Genomic DNA, 21,591 nt, shown 5'->3' with positions numbered 1-21,591 from the left:
AAGGCCCTTGCGACAGTTTTCTCTCGGACTTTGCACATACTTTCTAGTGTAAACTGCTTGTACATGTATATAAAAAGTGTCCGCACCAAATTTGTGACGCAGGAGACCGTGTTGTGTTGAACATTTCTGCACATAAAGGGCGTCCGGTGCTTAGTCGGACAATGCTCCAGATTTATCAAGCGAAGACCGACAGAAATGTGTTGCATGTTCCATGTGAAAGGTGCACTGGAAAAAAGTTGGTGCACTCTGTCGGGGCAGTACGGGGGGCGCCAGATACATGAAGAACGAGCACGAGAAATCCTGAATCCTGAACCTAGTACACACTGCAGTGTTTTTAGTAAATGTGCCCCAATGTGAAAGGGTACAATGGGAAACTGGACAAAAAAGAAAAAAGAATGAAAGGAGCCAAAGATGCCCCTGGTGCAAATTCTACAAGCTGTGACACGGAAGATGTGCTGGAAGAAGTCGTCATGGTGGTCTGGGCCACTATCAAAGTCGCCGGCGCCATCTTTTTTTCGATCGCCACGCCCCCGAACGTCATCAGGGGGCGGCGATCGGTTGCCATGGTAGCCTCGTGTCTTCTTTTGACACGAGGCTATCTGGCAGCTGCAGATTCGTTACAATGAGCCAGTGGCTCATTGTAATGAATGTGCTGCAAAAATGCCATATATTGCAATACAGAAGTATTGCAGTATATGGTAGCAGCGATCTGACCATCTAGGGTTAATGTACCCTAGATGGTCTAAAAGATAGTGAAAAAAAAAAGAAAAAAAAAAGTTTAAAAAATAAAAAAAATTAATAAAATATTAAAAGTTCAAATCACCCCCCTTTCCCTAGAACTGATATAAAACATAATAAACAGTAAAAATCACAAACATATTAGGTATCGCCGCGTCCCAAAATGCCCGATCTATCAAAATATAAAAACGGTTACGGCCGGCGGTGACCTCCGAGGCGGGAAATGGCGCCCAAATGTCCGAAATGTGACTTTTACACCTTTTTACATAACATAAAAAATGAAATAAAAAATGATCAAAATGTCACACAGACCTCAAAATGGTAGCAATGAAAACGTCGCTTCATTTCGCAAAAAATGACCCCTCACACATCTCCGTGCGCAAAAGTATGAAAAAGTTATTAGCATCAGAAGATGGCAAAAATGTTTTTTTCTTTTTTGTACACATTTGTTTAATTTTTGAAAATGTATTAAAACACAATAAAACCTGTATAAATCTGGTGTCACCGCGATCGCACCGAACCAAAGAATAAAGTAGGCATGTTATTTGGAGCGAAGAGTGAAAGTCGTAAAAACTGAGCCCACAAGAACGTGACGCATGTGCGGTTTTTTTTCAATTTTTCCACATTTGGAATTTTTTTTCAGCTTCTCAGTACACGGCATGTTAAAATAAATAACATTACGGGAAAGTAAAATTTGTTACGCACAAAATAAGCCCTCACACAGGTCTGTACACGGAAAAATGAAAAAGTTATGGATTTTTGAAGTTGGAGAGCGAGAAATGAGCCGAAAAACCCTCCGTCCTTAAGGGGTTAAAATCAAAGTTCCAGGAGAACAGATCCATTTCACCAGGGCGTCAGGTATCCAGCCCTACAGACCTGCCATCCGGGCCCCCAATAGCTCAGGTATTACAGAACATCTTTAGTGAGTTAGGAGTCACTTGGAGACAAGTTCAGTGCTGTATATGAGCACATGGGACATTATGTCATTTATGGAATTTTTTTTTGGTCTTCTTTACAAAAATAACTTGCCAGCTCCCCAGCAATTCCCCGGGAGAGGATCACAAGTTTTCTGGTGATATGAATACATATTTATGATTATGTTATAAGCGAGACAATGATAAATGAGTCTCCTAGGTGCGCGCTCGCTGCACTCGCTCCCTGTAACTCTACCACTCATTTAGCTTCTCCCCATTGTCCTGCACAGACGCCTCCGAGGCCGATTCCTGCCTTCAGCAGCTGAATGTATAAGTAGAGGATTATTGATTTGCTTCTTTACAAGTTGGGCACAACTCAGAATATTGTTACCTGCTATTATTATACATTGTGCAGGAGAATCTGCGCTTTACATAAGTCATGTGCATTCATAGGAGCAGAGGATGACATCTGCAGAACAGTGCACATAGTGGCTGAATCTAAAGGAAATCAACCATCAACATAAAGAATGATAAACCAGGGACATTACTCCTAGATCCAGGCACCGGGACTGTGGGATCTTCTTATATTTGTTATCCATGGCCTGCGACCTTCTAAAATCAACTTTGTCAATTATGGTAAAGAGCCCGAGGGGTTACTAGATCCCCTCTGTGATTTGGCTTTACAGACTGTTACACTGTCTCTCCCTCCTCCCTACTCCCTTAGCACTTGCAGTAAGTACTTCCTGCTGTATTCAGTGCTAACAGAGCAAGGGGGAGGGCGAGACAATGTAACAGTCTGTAAAGCCAGAGGGGCTAGGGTAGCCCCTCGGGCTCTTTACCATAATTGTTAAAGTTGGAGACTAAGGATAACAAATATAAGATCACCACAGCCACGTGACAGGATCTAGGAGTGTACCCTGTTTATCATGATGCATTTTGAGGGTAGATTTCCTTTAAAGGGGTTATGCATTCTTGCCCCAATAAAGTTTGAAAAAATTTACTAGAGGTTCTGTCCCTGGAGAGTCATTTATGCATCAGTCTAATGCAAGTATGCTTTCTAAGTGATTTATATTCCAGAATTGTAGCTGGACCTACTGGGGTAATGTACTTGCACCACTCTGCCCTTGGCTTACTACAATGAACAGTAGCAGACTTCTGGGTGAATAGTACAGCAGTCACTCAGAGCAGATGGGAGTAGCTGTTCAGAGTAGGAATGTATAGCACTGGGAGGACACTACCATTATGTATTCATCTTGTCATGTAAACTGCAGGACTGTGAACAGGAGCAGTGGGGTAGAGTGAATAATCCCTAAATCTCACAGAAAGTTTGAAACAATGTATCAGTTACTTGTAATCCTTGTAGCTCACAGAGTATTGCATGACGCGGATGCATCGGTGTTGTGGTTTGCAATAAAACGCCAGTTAAATAGTTAAAGGGATGTTCCCATTTCAGCAAATAAATGTTATTGTTTGTATAATGAAAAGTTATACAATTTTCCAATACACTTTCTGTATCAATTCCTTTGATTTCTGCTTGCTGTCATTCTATAGGAAACCTGACCATGGTCACACAGGTGCACGGCTCGTTATATCACAGACAGTAATCCGAGCTGTGGGATATAACGAGCCGTGCACCTGTGTGATATATAACGAGCCGTGCACCTGTGTGATATAATGAGCCGTGCACCTGTGTGATATAACGAGCCGCACACCTGTGTGATATAACGAGCCGCACACCTGTGTGATATATAACGAGCCGTACACCTGTGTGTTATAACGAGCCGTGCACCTGTGTGATATATAACGAGCCGCACACCTGTGTGATATAACGAGCCGTGCACCTGTGTGATATAATGAGCCGTGCACCTGTGTGATATAACGAGCCGTGCACCTGTGTGTTATAACGAGCCGTGCACCTGTGTGATATATAACGAGCCGCACACCTGTGTGATATAACGAGCCGTGCACCTGTGTGATATAATGAGCCGTGCACCTGTGTGACCATGGTTAGATTTCTGTCCACAGGAAGTAAACAGAAGCTTTCTATAGGATGACAGCAAGCAGAGATCTGGAAAACTGTGAGGAATTGACACAGAAAGTATATTGGAAAAATGTATCACTTTTCAGTACACAAACAGTAACATTTATTTGCTGAAATGGGACAACCCCTTTAAGTCTATATGGATCTGCAGACCGTCCAATGTATATTGTGAACCCCTAGGGATCCGCTTATGGATTTCCTATAAGGACATAACTTATAGAAATGTTCTTTTCGCTCCCAATTCAGTTCATGTGTCCTTATTGACCAAGGTGGACGTGCATGTGTGCCGCTCCTCTGTTATTCCTCATGAATATTTATAAATAGACAACTGGGCGTTACCATTCTCTTTGTAAAAAGGGGTGTGTCCCTTCTTCTCCAATCACCAATTGGACAATGTCAGACTGCGCAGGGACATATATTTCTGATAGTAACGACACAATGGCGATCTAAGAGTAGAGCGCCCCTTTAAGAAGTCGTCATTTTTTTCCGAGCTCTGAAATCTGGTGGATTCTTGGGAAAAGCCACGAGACATGTTGGAAAAGGTTTCTCTGCAGATGCTCATTACGGCAGAGGCGACACATGTAAATGGACGTCGGCCAAGTCATTACTATGCCGTGAGATAATTAGTTGCCATTGCAGCGCTGGACGTCTTTATGTGACTGACGTCACCGACGGTCTAACACCAGACATTGTGCTCCACGGCATGGAGGGAAATGTGCGAAAATGGAAATTTCATGTGAAAATTAAGAAAATCAGATTTATAGCGAGTGTGATCTACATTGGGGTTTCTTTTATTGAAAGTTAACTACTGCTGTGCCAACAGAGGTTTCATGTAGAGATAAGAACGGAGAGATGCTCATGGTATATCACATCGCATTCACCCTATAGGCGCCCCAATGATGAGTGGCCCCCACTATAACATATGGTGTATAGCACCAGTCTTCTCATATGGGAAAGGGGCACATCATGGACCCCCTAACCCTCTCAGGCCCGGTTGCCACCGCACCCTCAAGTTACACCCCTGCCAATGACCAACAGAAGATGATGTGGATCCTATGACTCGCTAAAGAACCTGGTGCTGAGCAGAACCAGTGCCTAAGGGATTGTTTGATTCTTCACCCAGTAGGAGGCAAGAGTCACAAAAGGAATCACTAAGTCCAAGTAGTCTCCGGTGCATGGGTGGACACGATGGGACCCGATGTCAAGGTGGCCCCCATAATCGGCAGTCAGACAGAGCAAAGATATAAGCAGGAGGGAGCTTGGTTATACAATGTAGTCAGGTAGGCGGGAGACAAGCAATAGGGTATATATATATACAAGATGGGTAACTAGCAGGAAGAAAGAGAAGGAAGCAAACAGACCTCAATGCTAAGGGCCACAGCATTGGGCAAGTGTTTGAAGTGTTTGTATGTTCTCTCCGTGTTTGCGTGGGTTTCCTCCGGGTCCTCCAGTTTCCTCCCACACTCCAAAAGCATTCTGGTAGGTTGATTAGATTGTGAGCCCCATGGGGACAGGGACTGATTTGGCAAACTCTGCAGCGCTGCGAATCTGTGTGCGCTATATAGATAAAGAATTATTAATATTATTTAAGAGGCTGCGAAACAGGGCACTGGTGTGACAAGGTTGGAAGATGCAGAGAGAAGGACGATGTCGAGTCAGCACAGTCTGACTATTAGGCTAGACTTTAGTTAAAAACTGCCTCCTTCAAGGGTAAACCATCTCTACATCTCCAGTGCAGACAATCCCATTATCCAAATCCAGCCCAATTACGTAGAAGAGATCGTTCTTGCAAGAACCAACTGTAATCTAAAAAACATCAAAATGTGCAATTCCACCGCAGCGCCATCACAGGAGAAACAAAGTATTACATAGTAACCAGTAGGATTCTTATACAACGCACGGACGTCCGGGGTCCTCCAGAGTAAGAGACGCTTTTTCTTTGACCCGTCACGTTACCGTTTATCTTGTGTTTTATCAGCGTTTTGCATTTACATACGTCGTCTCATGTCACTTGCACGCACAATCCCAGAGTGTGTAACGCAAAGTGGCATCTGCAGCTCTGAAGTCTAAGGGGAGACGCACAAGCTGAATTTATGAGTCATGGTAATTCATTTACTACACATTAGGTTCTGCTTTTACAACTGGTTTTCATCACAGATCTTCCCAGCCCGTCGCCAAGTCATCTCTTCTAACCAGACGTAATGCACCTTCATTCAATTTGCCGCTTTCCCCGGCTCATCAGCCTCTTATTCTCCAGAGGAATGAGACGTCTTCTATGCACAGAGTCCACAATACGACTGTCCATTACCTCCTCCTCCATAAGACTCCATAAATAACTGATGTGAATAAACCAGGAGAAATCCATTAGGATTCAGGATGATCGGACCACGTAATGCAAACGCTGCCACGTCATTCCAATACCTCTCATTGCATTTAACCTTTCCCTTTAAGAATCTTCCAGGGAGGAGAAGAAACATAATACTCATCCCAGCTGATGACTTGGACACGTTTTTCGCATTACTGCTGGAATTTGCAGAGTTGTGTATTGGACGAGCTGTGAAGTCATTTTGTATTGGGATGGGAGAGCTTCACCGCTGGAGGCTTGGGGCGAGTACTTGGCGCTCGTCTGAAAATTGTGACATTTGCTTTATCCATTTTCACGAATAATATGAGCTAGGACAGATTGCTGTTGTGAGATGCTTGGAAACAGCGCCACATCTTTCCACAGGTTGTATTATTTGGGATAGGGCCATAAGTCTGCATAAAAACCTGCGGCACAAAAGCCGCACACAGGATGGAGCTAGTGCTGCAGATTCTTGGTGTATAATTCAACCAAAAGATTTGGTTTAAAATCCCTATCCCCTAATGTACCCACAAAGTGTATTACTGCCCCTCATTGTATAATGCCCTTATATCTATAGCCACTTTACTCCAATTTATGCCCCCTATTCTGCAGAACCCCAATCTATGATGGCCCCATTTTTGTAGCCCTAACCCTCATGATGTCCGCTTTTCTGTTAGGTTCCAGACCCATTTATTGTTTTTGCATTGAAAAGTCACTGGGGTGTTGAGGACATTGTATCCTAAACTTGGAGAAGCTCTCTACCACCAGGGTGAAGGATTGTAAGCCAAGCACACTTACATACTGGTGTGCGCCCCCTTTGGCAGGATCCATCTTCATTTCAGCTCTTTGTTCATTTGCTTTTACAAAAAATGCTTTAAAAATTATGCAAATGAGGGGCTTTGGGCTCAATTAACGGCTATGGAGCCCGGCGCCCCTCAGGCTCATTTGCCTAATTTTAAAAAGCCTTTTTTTTGTAAAAATGAGGCTTAAAGGGAACCTGTCATCAGCAACTGCTCTAATAAACCACTACCAGAATATTGTCAAGTAGCAAAACACCTTCTAGTTTTTGTTTCTTTCATGGCCCAGTGTGGTGCCATCATCATTCCGAAAATCAACTAAAGTGAGATGTAAATTGGCTGTATAAAGTCAAGGGGGCGGAGAGTTTAAACTTGAAGTCAAGCTCTGATTGTCTCCTTAATCTATCATGGACGTCATTCATCAGACTTCGGGAGATCTGGTTAGTGATGTCTTTAAGATGCAGGACCATCAATTACAGTGAAGGGGCTTTCTGAGGAAGAGAGAGCTTGACTTCAGTGTTAAATTCTCCGCCTCCTTGAGTTTATACAACCAATTTACATCTCACTTCAAAGTTGATTTTCTGGATAATGCCACCACATTGGGTTATGAAAGAAGCATCATCTGGAATGTGTTCAGCTGTTTGGCAACATACTGGTAGTGTCTTTTTAGGACAATTTCTGATGACGGGTTCCCTTAAAGAAACTAAAAGAAGAGCAGATCCTGCCACACACCAATATGTCAATGTGCTTGGTTTGCAATCCTTCATCCTGGTGGTAGATGTCTTTTAAGGCTACATTTACCCGACTGTCGTGGGGATGTATATGCGGCCACAAGATGCCTATGGTGCGGTGCAGTACGTTGAGCACAACGTGTGCGTACCATACCACCGCCGCAAAAAAGATAGAGACTGCACTATCTTTGGCCGTAAAAATGGCAGTGCAAGTGAACAGCGCCCATCCCTCCTCCTCTCCAGCCCACGGAGCATATGTTCGTGTAAATGCAGCCTAACACGGAGCTATTCTTAATAAATCCTGGCTTCCCAATCATTACTTATCCTCAGGTGGTCTCAGGACTACAAGGGTCTTTCGGGGGTTGTTTCCCCATTTTACCTGGTAGACAGACACACAGATAAATGGACACCTCTCTGTATACCACTTCTCTCTAGCAATCCCATCTCTGATGCTATCTGGTGCATATCCCGTCATCATATTATATACGTGGGAGATCCCTTTAAGGGCACCGGATCTTAGGTGCCTTATAATTCAGCGCTCTATCATTTGCTTGCAAAGGAAGTCACTAAAGTTGGAGAAGTCAAGCGGTAAAGCTGTCAGACGTATATGATAAATTAAACAACCACTTAATGAGAGACATATTTCCGCAGCCCTTTGGGACCAATTAAATTGGCATCATTAGCTTGAGACAGGCGAATCACAGTGACAGTTCGTGTCCATTCACACAGCAAGGTCTGACAAACACAACATAAAAAGGTCCTTAAACAAAGTAGCATCATATCAGCCAAAAACATCAATGTCCTTGGATGGAGATCAGTTGTGACCTTGAGTTATCATCACGATAAAAGGTCACCATTAAGGAACAACTCATTTTGGATCCCTCCATGAGATACAAAGCCTCAGGGAAAGCGCATTCAGTGCGGCTTCTCTGCAGACACAGGATTTTGCTGCTCTAGGTGCAGGCTACTACAATGGTCCTGAAATGTAAGATGCCATCACACTAACCCTCACGTTCTACGGATCATAGGACACCCATGGGTTCAGTTTGATGCTGAAGAGCATCTGCGGACACCTGGTCTGTGTGTAGAAACGTTTTATGGAGTTGGTTTCAAAAGAAAGTGATGTCCATGAAGGGTCCTGGGGTGACAATATGTTACCTCCTATCTACAAGTTACTGTAGGGGCCAACTTTTTAATTGGTAGGGGTCTCAGTGATAGGACCCCCAAGGATCAAAGGAAAGAGGGTCCTTTGTACCCTCTTCATACTCCGATGAACAGAGCAGCCAGATCTCCGGTCACTGAGACCCGCACCGATCAGCATGTCCTGTGGATAGGGGCCAACTTGTTTTCACCGGAGTAATGGTGAAGCCGTCTGTAAGCATGGGTGTTATCGGCATAGAGCCAGAGCGACTGGTAAGGGATCCACGGTGGTGGAATAACAGTAACACAGGGCTCTTCATCGACTTTCCAACAGGTTTTGTGTTCCCCTTTGCTGCACCTTATTTATGAAGTGTTGGCCAAAATATTAATCCTTTTCCGACACTCATGGCTTTATTTATTTATTTTTTTGCACAATTGGGTGCAGTTTTGAAAACCTGGCACTTTTCCTGCACTTCTAGCTTTCTGATATGTTTTGGTGCACACGGCTTCAAGAACCTGTTCCATTTCACCTTCATGAACGTGGAGTTAGTTCAGACAATTTTCGGTAAAGACCCCAGAGAGTCTAGAAAGCAAGTTCTACAGGTAGAGAACGCCCTGTACATGACCATTACTGCACCAGCTCCATTTCCTCTCAGATGCCCAAATGTCACATTAAAGGTCCGAGATAAAGTCTACGGCAGCCAAACATGACCCCAGAGCACATGACGGTCGGATTTAAGCTAAAAAGGCTGGAATCCTCTTAAAATAGTTTTACCAGGATTGAGAAAAAATTGCCTCCCTCCAACATTGATGGGAATCTGCGATACCAGAGTGCGAGTACAACCCTCCCGAGTACGAGTACAACCCCCTGTGTGCAAATACAACACCCCCAAGTGAGAGTACAATCGCCCTCCCCCGAGTACAAGTACAACCCCCTGACTGCGAGTACAACCCCCTGAGTGCAAGCACAGCCCCCCTGAGTGAGAGTACAACCCCCCCCCCCCCCGAGTGCAAGTACAACCCCCCTGAGTGTGAGTGATTGTATTTCTAGTAGAAAGCAGACATGATTTTTGCATGTTGGTCTCCACAGGGCACAAGGTCATTTGCAGAGAAGTGGATTGAAGATACAACCTCGTGCTGTATTAAAAGACTTAAACATGTCAATTATTGCTGCCGGATTTACCCACGTCTTTTATCTACTGAGATAAAAAGTGTAAAAAGCTGCAGGGGGTGAGGAGAAGTGAAACCTGTGGGTATGCGCCAAGTACATGCTGGATTCAGTGGTGTTTTTTGTTTTCCCCTGTGGTCTTTAAAGTAGGGGTACAGGCATCCCGTAGTTAAAGGCATTGTTGCCAACAATTACATTCTACCAACCCATCCAAGGATGCCTACTTACCGGCAGGATTTTCATAATTGCCGCTGCAGTCTGATTGGGTGGTCCGAGTACTAGCACCCCCTATGGTCATTTCCACTAAATGATGGAGCAGTAAGTCAAGCGTGCTTCCTGCTATGTTATTCCATGTGTGTGAGAACCTGCTGCCTCAACAATTTGGGGAAATGGGACCCCAGTGCTTGTCTTTGCCAAGGGTCCTATGGGTGGCACCCCACCGATCAGACCTATCCTATGGGTAGAATAGAACCTTTAAGTGGGACTTTGTACCATAAGTAAATTTGTTGTAAGAGGACTGTCTCCTGAAGACATCTCCTCCCGTATAACCTCAATTGCTCGTGGAGTCAGATACATTGAGCCGCACGTGTTTTCTCTTCCTTTGCTGCGCTGAGGTCTCACATATAGCATGCGGCGCTCCGGCGAAGACGTTTGCTCTGGTTTCTCCGAGGTCTGTGCTGTTGCTTAGAGATCTGTAAATGATGTGGTGAGAATAATCCAAGTCCGTCTCCGCTCACTTCAGGTCTGGGTGCGCCACTTATACAAGACAAACCTCTACTAACATTTCTTAACATCAGGACAAATTGAAAAGAAAGAGAGTCATATTTTTTTTTTTAGGTCACCGTCTGGGTCACACAGCGGGATTACTTCACAGACCGAAATTCTCCAGATAAACAAGAATGAGAACTAAAGCAAAATGTGACATTGAGGCGTTTGATTGGGACATTGTAAAATATAGCGTAATGGAAGATGTTGTGTAAATCGTGGCTGCTATTTTACCCGATTACAAGATTTTTATGACATTCTTATGACCTTGAGATTTTATACACATATTTCACATAAATTATTTGCATCCTGGACTCCCAGACAGTCCTAGTATAGAAGACTTAGGCTACATTTACACTGCCGCAAGGGGGGTGTATATATGGCCGAAATACGTCCCCCATAGACGGCAATGGGCGCACGGCGTCCTATGGGAGCGGTACGGTGCAGCGCACATGCGGCACCCTACCTCTCTGTACCCGTGAAAAAGATATGACATGTCCTATCTTTTCCTGTATTACGGTGCTGTGCGCCATACATCCCTATGGAGAGGGGTGGGGGTGAGCAGCACTCACCCCCTCCTCCTCCTCCTCCTCTCCCCGCGCGCTGCCGTGTGCCCTCCGTGCTACGGTACGGTGGGCAACGGCAGTGTGATTCTGCAATTGTTACTTTGTAACTATACACTTATTCCAACCCAACTAAATGTTTCTGCTGCTGAAAACGATCTGACTACACATATTCTTATTGTAGTCTGTTACCACGGAAACAAAGTCCAAGTCTCTTTAGGAGCTGTAGGCACAATACTGATACCTACCTACATCTTTATACAAAACCTCTGCACACAGATTACGCAGCGCTATACAAAGCATGTCACATTGGTCCCTGTCCCCATGGGGCTCACAATCTAAACAACCTAACAGTATGGGGTTTTTTTGGAGTGTGGGAGGAAACTGGAGTGCCCGGAGGATACCCACACAAACACGGAGAGACCATACAAACTCTTTGCAGATTTTAACCTGGGTGGGATTCGAACCCAGGACCCCAGCGCTGCAAGACGGAAGTGCTACCCACTGAGCCACCGTGCTGCAAGGCTAACCACTCAGCCAACGTGCTGCCCATATCCAGTGTCACTACTATGCTTGGTATTGCCATCCTGTGAGTCTAGAAGGGTGACCCAAAAACAAAAGATCCAGTTCTCATGTTACCGAGTGGCTGGAAACTTGCTGGATATATTTTTTAATTTCCTGACCCCATAAGAAAATACTTTAACTAAGAGCAAAAAGTTCTGTAACATCACCCAACGCTCCCGATAACGAGACACAACTACATCTGATGATGCACCGAGATCCAATCCAATTCTGTACTGTCTGTATTCAGTCTCAGAAATTATCTACATCCAGGCCCCAGGGAAACAGGGAATTTCTACCCTGACTCTAGTAAAATGAGGACTTGCTGTGATCTCGGGAACCGAGATAATTGCAGGGAAGATTCTTCACGTGTCCCATACGTCATGTAACAATCCCTGAAAACATACAGATCATCCGGCTACAGTCCGGATACGAAGCCGCTCTGTATATGGGATATAAGGTCAAGGCTACAGATGGTTATGCTGACATCAGCATGGGACTTCTAGACATGATGGAAAGCTTCGCTGGAAACATAAGCCTTCTCCTCCCTGACTCTCGGGGTCCTGTGAACTCCTAGTTGTAATACATGCCAATTGCCAAATTTTTGCTTTATTTCGGGGTCTGTCAGCAGCTTTCACCATGTAAAACTGCAGCCAGTGTTCAGTATTGGCCATAGAGATATGTGTAATCACAACTTAGTCTATAGTATTAATAGCTACAGTGCTACAAATCTACTTAAATCTTGTGCTGTGGGTTCTTTAAGTGCTCTGGGGGCGGGCCTTCACTTCAAAGGGAGTTATTCCAAAACTCCTCCCCTCTACTCTTAGTGACTGCTGTTGTATGCAACCACCAGTGACAGCTGTTATTCAAAGCAGAGGGGAGGAGCTGTGGAGCACGGAGGTAGACTGGAACAGATTTACAAGGATTTCATCAGTGAAGGTTCTTCTTAGTATATAATTTGGTCGGTGGTTTGGGTGGCCACGGGCCCCCTAGAAGGCCCGGGGGTTGTATCAAGTTACATTGTTTCCCGTGGTTATTAGGATATAAATCAGATCAGAGTTTATGAGAATGCGGTTCCCTAGGATGGAGCATGGGTCCTGCCGCTCCATACTTTGGGAGTCGCAGAAGTTGGGGAGCAGATTGCTTGGGCCCTCTCATAGACAGTGAATGGAAAAAATCATTCAGTACCCTACCGACGTTATTGTCAATTTTTGATCTCTCATTATTGAAGTGTTGGATGGAGGTTAGGATGCGGGACCTACTGTTCATCCATTAATAAGAACGGGACCCTCTTGATTGAGGACAATCTACCAATCACATTGTGTCCACCCGGATTGTGTTTATGTCCTTTAACATGGGAGAGAGTTCATGTCTAGTCTTCTATGGGCTATGTCCAGGTGTGTAACTAGGAGACGCAGGGCCCCATAGCAGACTTCAGAATGGGGCCCCCTATCCCCACACATTTATGCACTGATATACACATTTATACACTCACACAGATCTGTCCCAGTAGCTGCTGACCACATGGAGGAAGTAGACGGAGATGACATATCCCTTGATCCCTAGTCCTGTCGTCGTGTAACCCCCTCCCTCTCCCTTTCTTATATGAGCGGCAGATTCATGATGTGTACTATGTGCTCTGTTATATACATATTATACCATACAATGTGCAGCGTAATGTGAAGATTATGGTGCACATCCTCCATTCCTTACTGTGTCAGGCCAGGTGCCGGGCCCCCTGACACTGCGGGCCCCATAGCAGCTGCTACCACTGTAGTTACGCCCCTGGCTATGTTCTATGCTCTTTGTTTCTGTATTGACCGATTCATCAAAATGTGCAAAGTCTGGTTTTTGTTCTTTGAATCTAATCAATGCAAATTATACCTCGGAGAAACTCCACGAGAAGATGAGCAGGACCCCTAATCTACACTGACCCCCATCCCACTCACCATGTTAAGGCATCAGTTATAAGATAGAATGAGTTTAGGTTTTGGCATACAGTCCCACACAGTCTCACACTAGTCCCACTCATCCCCCCTCCTCCTAATCGGAGTCGGGGTCAGCCCCCAACCACCTAATCTCACTACCTGATCCCCTATCATTAGGGTGAATCACACAGGCTAATTTTGGGTCCTTCACCCCCCCCAAACCCCCATCCTATACTGTCATGTATATGTTATTTCTATACAATGGTTTTCTGATCCATGCATTTTGCTTGGTAAACAGTAAATTTCCTTGATGTTTTTCATTCTCTGTTTATAATCCATCATTGTTATATGGATATCATATTGTATTTGTTGTTTGCACTAAAAATGTAAAAAAATAATAAAAAAGACTTTACAAACAAAAAATGTGCAAAGTGATAAAAACATCCCCTTTACCACACACAAAAAAGTTAAATCTATTCACATTAAAAAAAGTAGCTTTTTTATGATATTGTAATAATTGTGATTTTTACCTAAATCCAGATGATGACAAAGTATCCCTTTAAATAAACCTGGATTAGAAATTCTTTACCATCTTTTTCGCACACATTAGGGTTATTGACAGACAATTATCTTATTCATGAAGCCACTGGGCGACGCACCATATCATTATACATGGTAATGTGATGGGGGGGGGGCTCACTCGCGGATCTCTCCTTGCATGTTGTAATTCATTAGGGACTTTATAAAAATCCCATAAATCCATTTATCTTCCCATTTCTTCAGTGTTTTAGCGATGACAGAAGAGTAATGACTAATCATAAAATTGTGACACCTCATTCTGGGCTCGGCAAATATAAAAGGGATTAATTAGAATTGTTCATCTATCGGCAGCGAGCTGATAAAACATTTAGGAGCGCCGCTCCATTAACATATTGGAGATGGATTATTTACCTGCGCTCATAGGAGATGCCGTGCTTTTAGTCATCAACATAAAATATTAACAAAATTGTTACTTAATTATCGTTTTTAGGTTTCCTTGTGATACTTTCCGTTACAACACAACTTGTACTTTCAATAACAATTACTGTATTGTGGCTTAAAGGGGTTGTCCCACCAAGGACGCTCATCCACTCCACACACTAGTGAGAAAGCTTAATGGACCATCACTTATCCAAAATATAAGGGATACAAGTCAGATCACGGGGGGTTCAACCCCTGGGACACCAGAATATTGAACATATGTGGGACCAGGGCCGGCGCCAGCTTTGGGCATACCGGGGCAAGTGCCATGGGCCCAGAGCTGCTGGGGGGCCCCACATACGGCTGTACATAATGGGTCTTTATCTAATAAAACCATAGGCAGTAAGGTCGGCTTTATATGATAAACTAGGGAATATTTTAGGGAACAGGAGACTGTGCACAATTATTTCATCTACCTATCCATCCTTTTGGGCCCAGTTTACCTGATCACTGGGGTTTCCACTGGTTGGACCTCCAACCATCTGACTCTTATCCCACTATCTTAAAGCCCTTAAAGGAAATCTACCACCAGGATAAAGAATTGTAAACCAAGCACACTGACATACTGGTGAGTCCCCCCTCTGGTAGGTTCTGCTTTTCTTTTAGCTTCTTAGGACGTTATTTTTACAAGACAAATGTTTCACAAATTATGCAAATGAGCCTCCGGGGCTCCAGACTCTATAGATGTCAATGAAGCTTGGAGCCCCGAAGGCTCACCTGCATCATTTTTAAAACCTCTTTTTCTTAAAAACAATGGCATATGAAGCTACAAGAAGAGCAGATCCTGCCAGAGGGGGCACACACCTGTATGTCAGTGTGCTTGGTTTACAATCCTTCATCCTGGTGGTAGATTTCCTTTAAGGTCCAGGCTTTTTTTTTTATTTTTGCATCTCCAATTTTACTCTCCGTACTTTTTAGCGACAGTATTTCATATTTCATGCCAGGTACTTGGAACCTGGAAAAAAAATTCCAAATGCAATGAAATTGTAGGAAAAAAACCCCACATTTGTACCATCGGTACGAGCACTGGAATACCAAATTTCTATATGTTTTATTCGGTTTCAAAATTTTGGAGACAAATTTTTCGTTCTTCATTTTGGCCTATTCCGACACCAATAACTTTTTTTTATAGTTAAGTGTATGCAGCTGTGTAGGGTGTAATTTTTTGCAAGAGAAGCTGTTGTTTTCATTTTAAGGACTGTACAACCTTTTTATTCAATTTATGTTTTGCAAAATGGTAAAAAAAGTGGCAATTTTGACAATTCGGCGCTATTTCCTGTTAATGGGTTCACTGCCGGGAATAACTGTTTTTACATTTCGACAGATCTTGACTTTTGGGGTAACATGATTCCTAACCCGTTTAGGATTTTATCTGTTTATTTTTAGATCGGTGGGGTGAATATTTAGGGTTTTTAATTTTTTTTTTCCCATTTTTCAGACCAATTTTTATTTTACGATTACCATTATTCTATTTAATATTTATTTTCAGAATTTTTTTTAATTATTATTATTTTTTGGGCCCCCTAGGCGACCTGATCACTCCTATCAAATACTGCAATACCACTGTACTGCACTTTATGGAGAATTTCTTTCAGACTATAAAATCTATAAATACTCCATGCTGTCATGGGAATGGGTCGTCACTGTATGAAGAAGTCACGTAGAGCGACGCTCCCATCCAAGATGGCGGCACCCACACACCACCGGCATTTTACCGCCCCTGCCGGCAGTTAAATGGTTAACAGCACCGATTGCGGGTGTCAGCCATGGGCGCCTACTGCATAATGCATTCTCAATACATCCGTAATGTGCGTCATCAGTTGTGGAGGTGGAAACAAGATTTCATGTTATTCCCTTTCCGCGGGGCAGGGGGCACCGATTGGGAGGGGGACAACCACTAACCACAGGAACAGCAGCCTATTCCTGTGCCCGAGTGATAGTAATGTATGTGGTCTGCCACCTCATCCACGGTCTACGAGAGCGCAAGAGACTGCCATTAGGGAAAGAGACAGATGTTCTCAAGATCATGTATTGGAAAGAACATTAAAGGGAACCTGTCATCAGAAGCCGTTTTTATGGCTCCCCCATGTCCCCATAGAGAATAGTGTAGACATTGCCAAAGAATTTTCATAGTAAAACTGGCTTTTTTCCAGAAAAAAATATAAGTTAGATGAAAGTTTACCTTTATGTATATCGATTTGTGTCCGTAGTCTCATGGGAGGGGCCAGTGAGGAGCGGGGCAGACATTTATGACGCCCTTTGGGGGAAGCAGCTCTGCATACAGAAAGGTAAATTTGTATCTAACTTTTTTGGGAAAAAGTCAGTTTTACTATGAAATTTCTTTGACAATGTGTACATGGAGGACATAGGGGGCATGGTGGAACCAGGAAAAGGGCTCCTGATGACAGGTTCCCTTTAAATCTTTTATTATATCATCATAAAAATGTTACTATAAACTTGCTGGGGATTGTATCAAGCCCTGAATTCAAAAATACAGCCTTCAAAAAGTCACAAAATCCATCTCGGAACTTTTAGGCCTATTTGCTGTACAATTTAAAAAGTGGGTCTGCAATTCATTGACTGAACACAGAGGTGTGGAGCCCGTCTCAGGCACGTTGGGTCCTCAAGTGGAAATGATCCTGTGGCCAACCCTCTATCTACCCAGAACATGACCCTGGGGTTATCAAATGGTCCAGTCCGCTCCAAGCGTTCATGTTCCGAAGCCCATTCATTTCCATGCCCCGGCGATGTCCTATGGATGTTACATTTGGTTGTCATTGAGTGGCCCCATCCAACCCATTGTTACATATTTTGTTACATATTTAGCACTAAATTTCCCAAAGGCAACGAAAAATTAAGGGATCAGTAAATTGTCAATCAAACTTTGATTAAAAATGGAGACATGAAGAAGAGGGGAGGGTCTTATGTAAAGTAGACTTTTGGATAAGCTTCGGCATCGAGTACGTCTTCCGTACAATTCCACACATTGGGGCTCATTTACTAAGGGTCCGTCGGGCGCATTTTCGCCGGGTTTCCCAGCAAATTTCCGTTTTGCACCGAGTTGCCCCAGGTATTTGGTGCACGTGATCTGATTTTGGCGCATCGGCGCCAGCTTGCACGTGACAGAAATCGGGGGGCATGGCCGTCGAACAACCCGACTGATTCGGACAAACCGCGGAATTTAAAAAAGAAATTGTGTTGCAAGATCAGCACTCACATGCACCGGGAAGAAGAAGGTGAACTCTGGCGGACTTCAGCGCGGAAGTGACACATGCAGGATCCCGGACGCACGAACTTAGTGAATCCCGGCAGACCCGAATCCTCGTCGGACACCGCACCGCGGGATCGCGACATGACCGGGTAAGTAAATCTGCCCCATTATTTCATCTCCTTTATTTAGTAAAAGTTGACAGAACGCAGTATATTCCATTAAGTGTCACATACAAGATAACATTTCATCCATTTCTCCCAAAAAAATAATGAAAAACACTTTGCATTAATATAAAAAGCCGTAGATTTTATGTGTTGATGCTCTCGCCATTACCATACAGCGCGCGGTATAAGACCGGTAAGATTCACGCTCCCCGTAATTGTACATAATACATTTTCCATTACTTGACACTTTAATAACAATAATTAAAGAGACCAAATTAAAATGGATGGTTTACGGTCACGGATTGTAATGTTTTACTTTGTGGCTTCTATATTATATGATCGGACGCTGCCGCCAGCAGTTATCACCTCTACTCATAGCAGGGCGGAGGGTCATCAGCTCAAGACCTTTGTGGACCCGCACTTTTCATGCATCATATGAAGAGCAATTAGAGATGAGCGAATCTATTCAATGGCTTCAGCACAAATCTGGCATTTAGCTACATAATCGAAGAGGCTGTCCTCCATGTTTGTGCTCCTGTGCAGCTTGTCCCTCTCGCACTGATGCCAGGCTGACTAGGCTGTGCCTCTGAGAAGAAGCAGGAGGTGGAGCTGTACAGGAGCACAAAGGTGGGGGCTGAGAGCTGAGGAGTGAGAAGCACAGACATGTCACATGTTGTTTTTTGAAATGCATCCAAAGTCCAACCCATGTGACTACCCCAGGATTTTGTCAGGGTACAAGGTAAGTTATAACACACAATAATATTGTAATGCAAATGCTTAGAAAAGGCAGAAAGTCATATTTGCACTGTAGGTGTGATGGGCTTCTGTCTTTAGTGAAAATGAGGTCCCTGGTGACAGGTTCCCTTTAATGACGATTACCTCTGATGCTTATGATTTACATGTGAGGCTTCCTGCACAATGACAGAACATTCTGTGCCAGAACATCACCACTTCCAACACCACCATCATCAGTACTACCACAACCATCAGCATTACTACTACCACCATCATCACTACTACCACCACTACCATCACTACCACCACCACAATCATCACTACTACCACATATTCAGAGAAGACGCTAATGAAAGAATTAAGTGTACTTACTCATTTCGTTGCACATTCAGCAGCAGTTCCTTCTCCCTAGATCTTACCAGGAGCTTCAGAGCCGATGGATGAACCTTGAAGAAGGCAAAATGGTAATTAAGATCCAGGTAATGAGTGGAGAACAGAGAACGTACAATTACATCACTGGTGATGAGAGGCTGCAGTCAGGGGTCTCTCTCTCTCTGGGGGTCTGACCGCAGATTTACGTCTTATAGTTTTCTACCTAATATATAAAACATTTACATTGCCAATTTATTCCATGTGGGATCTACTAGTAAAGCTGCAGTCACATGACTGTTGGGGACATATAAACGTCCCCCATAGACCGGCAATGGACGCACGGAGTGGCACGGAACATTATGGTGCTGCACATGTGCCGCTTTACACGCGGTGAATAGGTCATGTGCCATCTTTCTTCATGTTACGGCACCATGTGCCATGTATCTCTATGGAGAGGGGAGGGGTCAACCCCAAGGGTGGTGGCACACGTGGCGTTTTGAACGTGTTTTTGGCCCCCTTTTAAGTAGTCCGCCAAAAAAACGCATACGTTTTTGGAAAACGCATGAGTTTTTGACCAGTTTGAATTAAAATAATTGGTCAAACCTGTCAAAAAACGGACGAGTTTTCAAAAAAGGCATGCGGTTTTTGACGGACTGCTTAAAAAACGGCCCCAAATGCCACCCTTAACACAAATACCACATAAAGAAAACGCTACATTATTAAAGTACAAATCATTCATTGCATAGTAAAAAGCTTCATATATACTTTGTGTTATTGTTCTACTGGCTATAAGATCTCTGCTTGGTGCCAGGGAATGGAAACATCTTTATTTAAGGTCAATTCCATTCCCCTTGTGATAGTAGCTGCCCCAACACACACACAATGTCCAGTGAATGCTTTGTCTTTGACAATGGGACAATTTGGATTTACAGACCAGGGGTGATGCCACATATGGCATTTTGAAACCGTTTTTGGTCTGTTTTTAAGCAATCTGTTAAAAAACGCATCAGTTTTTGACAGGTTTTCCAAATTTGCGCAATAAAAAACGGACAAAAACGGATGCGCTTTCAAAAAAACGCATGCATTTAAAAAACGGATGCGGTTTTTTAACGCATGCGTTTTCTAAAGGACTGCTTAAAAACAAACCAAAAATGGTTTCGAAATGCCATGTGTGGCATCACCCTAAGCTGAGTTTGGGATAGTTAATCCAACCAAACATCAAAATTCCACAACAAAATAAATAATTTTTTTTTTTAATTCAGAAACATCAAAACCCAGCATGTGAATTTGCTCGTATGACTTTGCTTATGCGTGTTTCACACAGGCGTCACAAAGGTCCGTAAATTCCTGATTGTGTCAAATGCTGGTTCTGAACCGCATTTAGAAACGCAATTTGCTGGCAGCCTGGATGAGCTTCTCCCCATCACAGATGAGTTTGGACCTTGAGGTGATGCCACACGGTGCGTTCCTGGTGCGTTCCTGGTCCGTTTTAGCAGGTTTACCAGGCATTTGGTTGGGTTGAATCCGTTTTTCTTCATTTGTGGAAATGTAAACAGCTGTGAAAATGTTAATAGAGGATTCAAACCGGCCAAACGCTTAGTAAATATGCAAAAACGCACAAGCGCACCTTGTGACCGCACCCGGAGGAAGGAGCAACACACGGTGGCCACGTTTCAAGTCACGTGTTGCAAATGTTTAGATTTAAACTAATTTGGAACAGACCACAATTGCAATGTTCGGGACCATGAACCTCTGTCAGAAGGGGGAGGTGCTTGCCCCCTCCACTTTTAAAGCCTGTGACTGGTGCCCAGCATTAGAGGCAATTGTTTAACTCCCAGTGGCAGCCTATACAGTACATGAATGTGGCACATGCTGGCGGCAATGTGGACTACCATTTTAGGGAGGATCAGTTCTCCCCGATGACATTATGAGGAGAGACGTCCCTCCCTCAAATAACGCAGTGCAACGCACATTGATTCGAATGCTGATGGCAGTTTCGCCAGTGGCATTTAAACAGCTAAAACCGGACATCGGTGCCAGCACCAAGTTGTTACTGGGGAGTTCGGGATCCGAGCAAACACTTCAAGTTCGTGTTCTGCTGAACCTGAACCTGTACATGGCCCGATCGCACATGCGATTCTATGGAAATCCATGCGATCACTAACAATACAAGAAACCAGGTGCAGGTTACCGGTCACATGCGTTTCCATACAAAACACGTATGCGATTGGGCAGTGGTGCGCCCCCATACATTTGGATTCCGTTTCTTAACAGTGTCAAAGCAGTACGTGTGACCGCAGCCAAAGGGTGATGTCAGACGTGCCGTCTTGGCTGCGTTTGCAAATGCAGACCAAGCCGCACCCCCCAGGGCGAGCCGCGGCCCGATCGCATTAATTTAA

The 21,591-nt window shown here is 44.0% G+C and overlaps 1 protein-coding gene across 1 annotated transcript in view; it reads right to left on the bottom strand.

Moving 5' to 3' along the window:
• The window catches only part of ADAM12 (ADAM metallopeptidase domain 12), a 390,586-nt gene that overhangs the window by 303,828 nt on the left and 65,167 nt on the right, over positions 1-21,591 (bottom strand). Inside the window, exon 3 of the mRNA XM_072130819.1 lies at positions 19,193-19,266. Within this exon, the coding sequence (XP_071986920.1) occupies positions 19,193-19,266 (74 nt within the window). The remainder of the gene's footprint in view (positions 1-19,192; positions 19,267-21,591) is intronic.

This window comes from Engystomops pustulosus, chromosome 11 (assembly GCF_040894005.1).
Source record: "Engystomops pustulosus chromosome 11, aEngPut4.maternal, whole genome shotgun sequence".
In the NCBI taxonomy this organism is placed as follows: Eukaryota; Metazoa; Chordata; class Amphibia; order Anura; family Leptodactylidae; genus Engystomops; species Engystomops pustulosus.
This window is presented reverse-complemented; position numbering and strand designations above follow the sequence as displayed.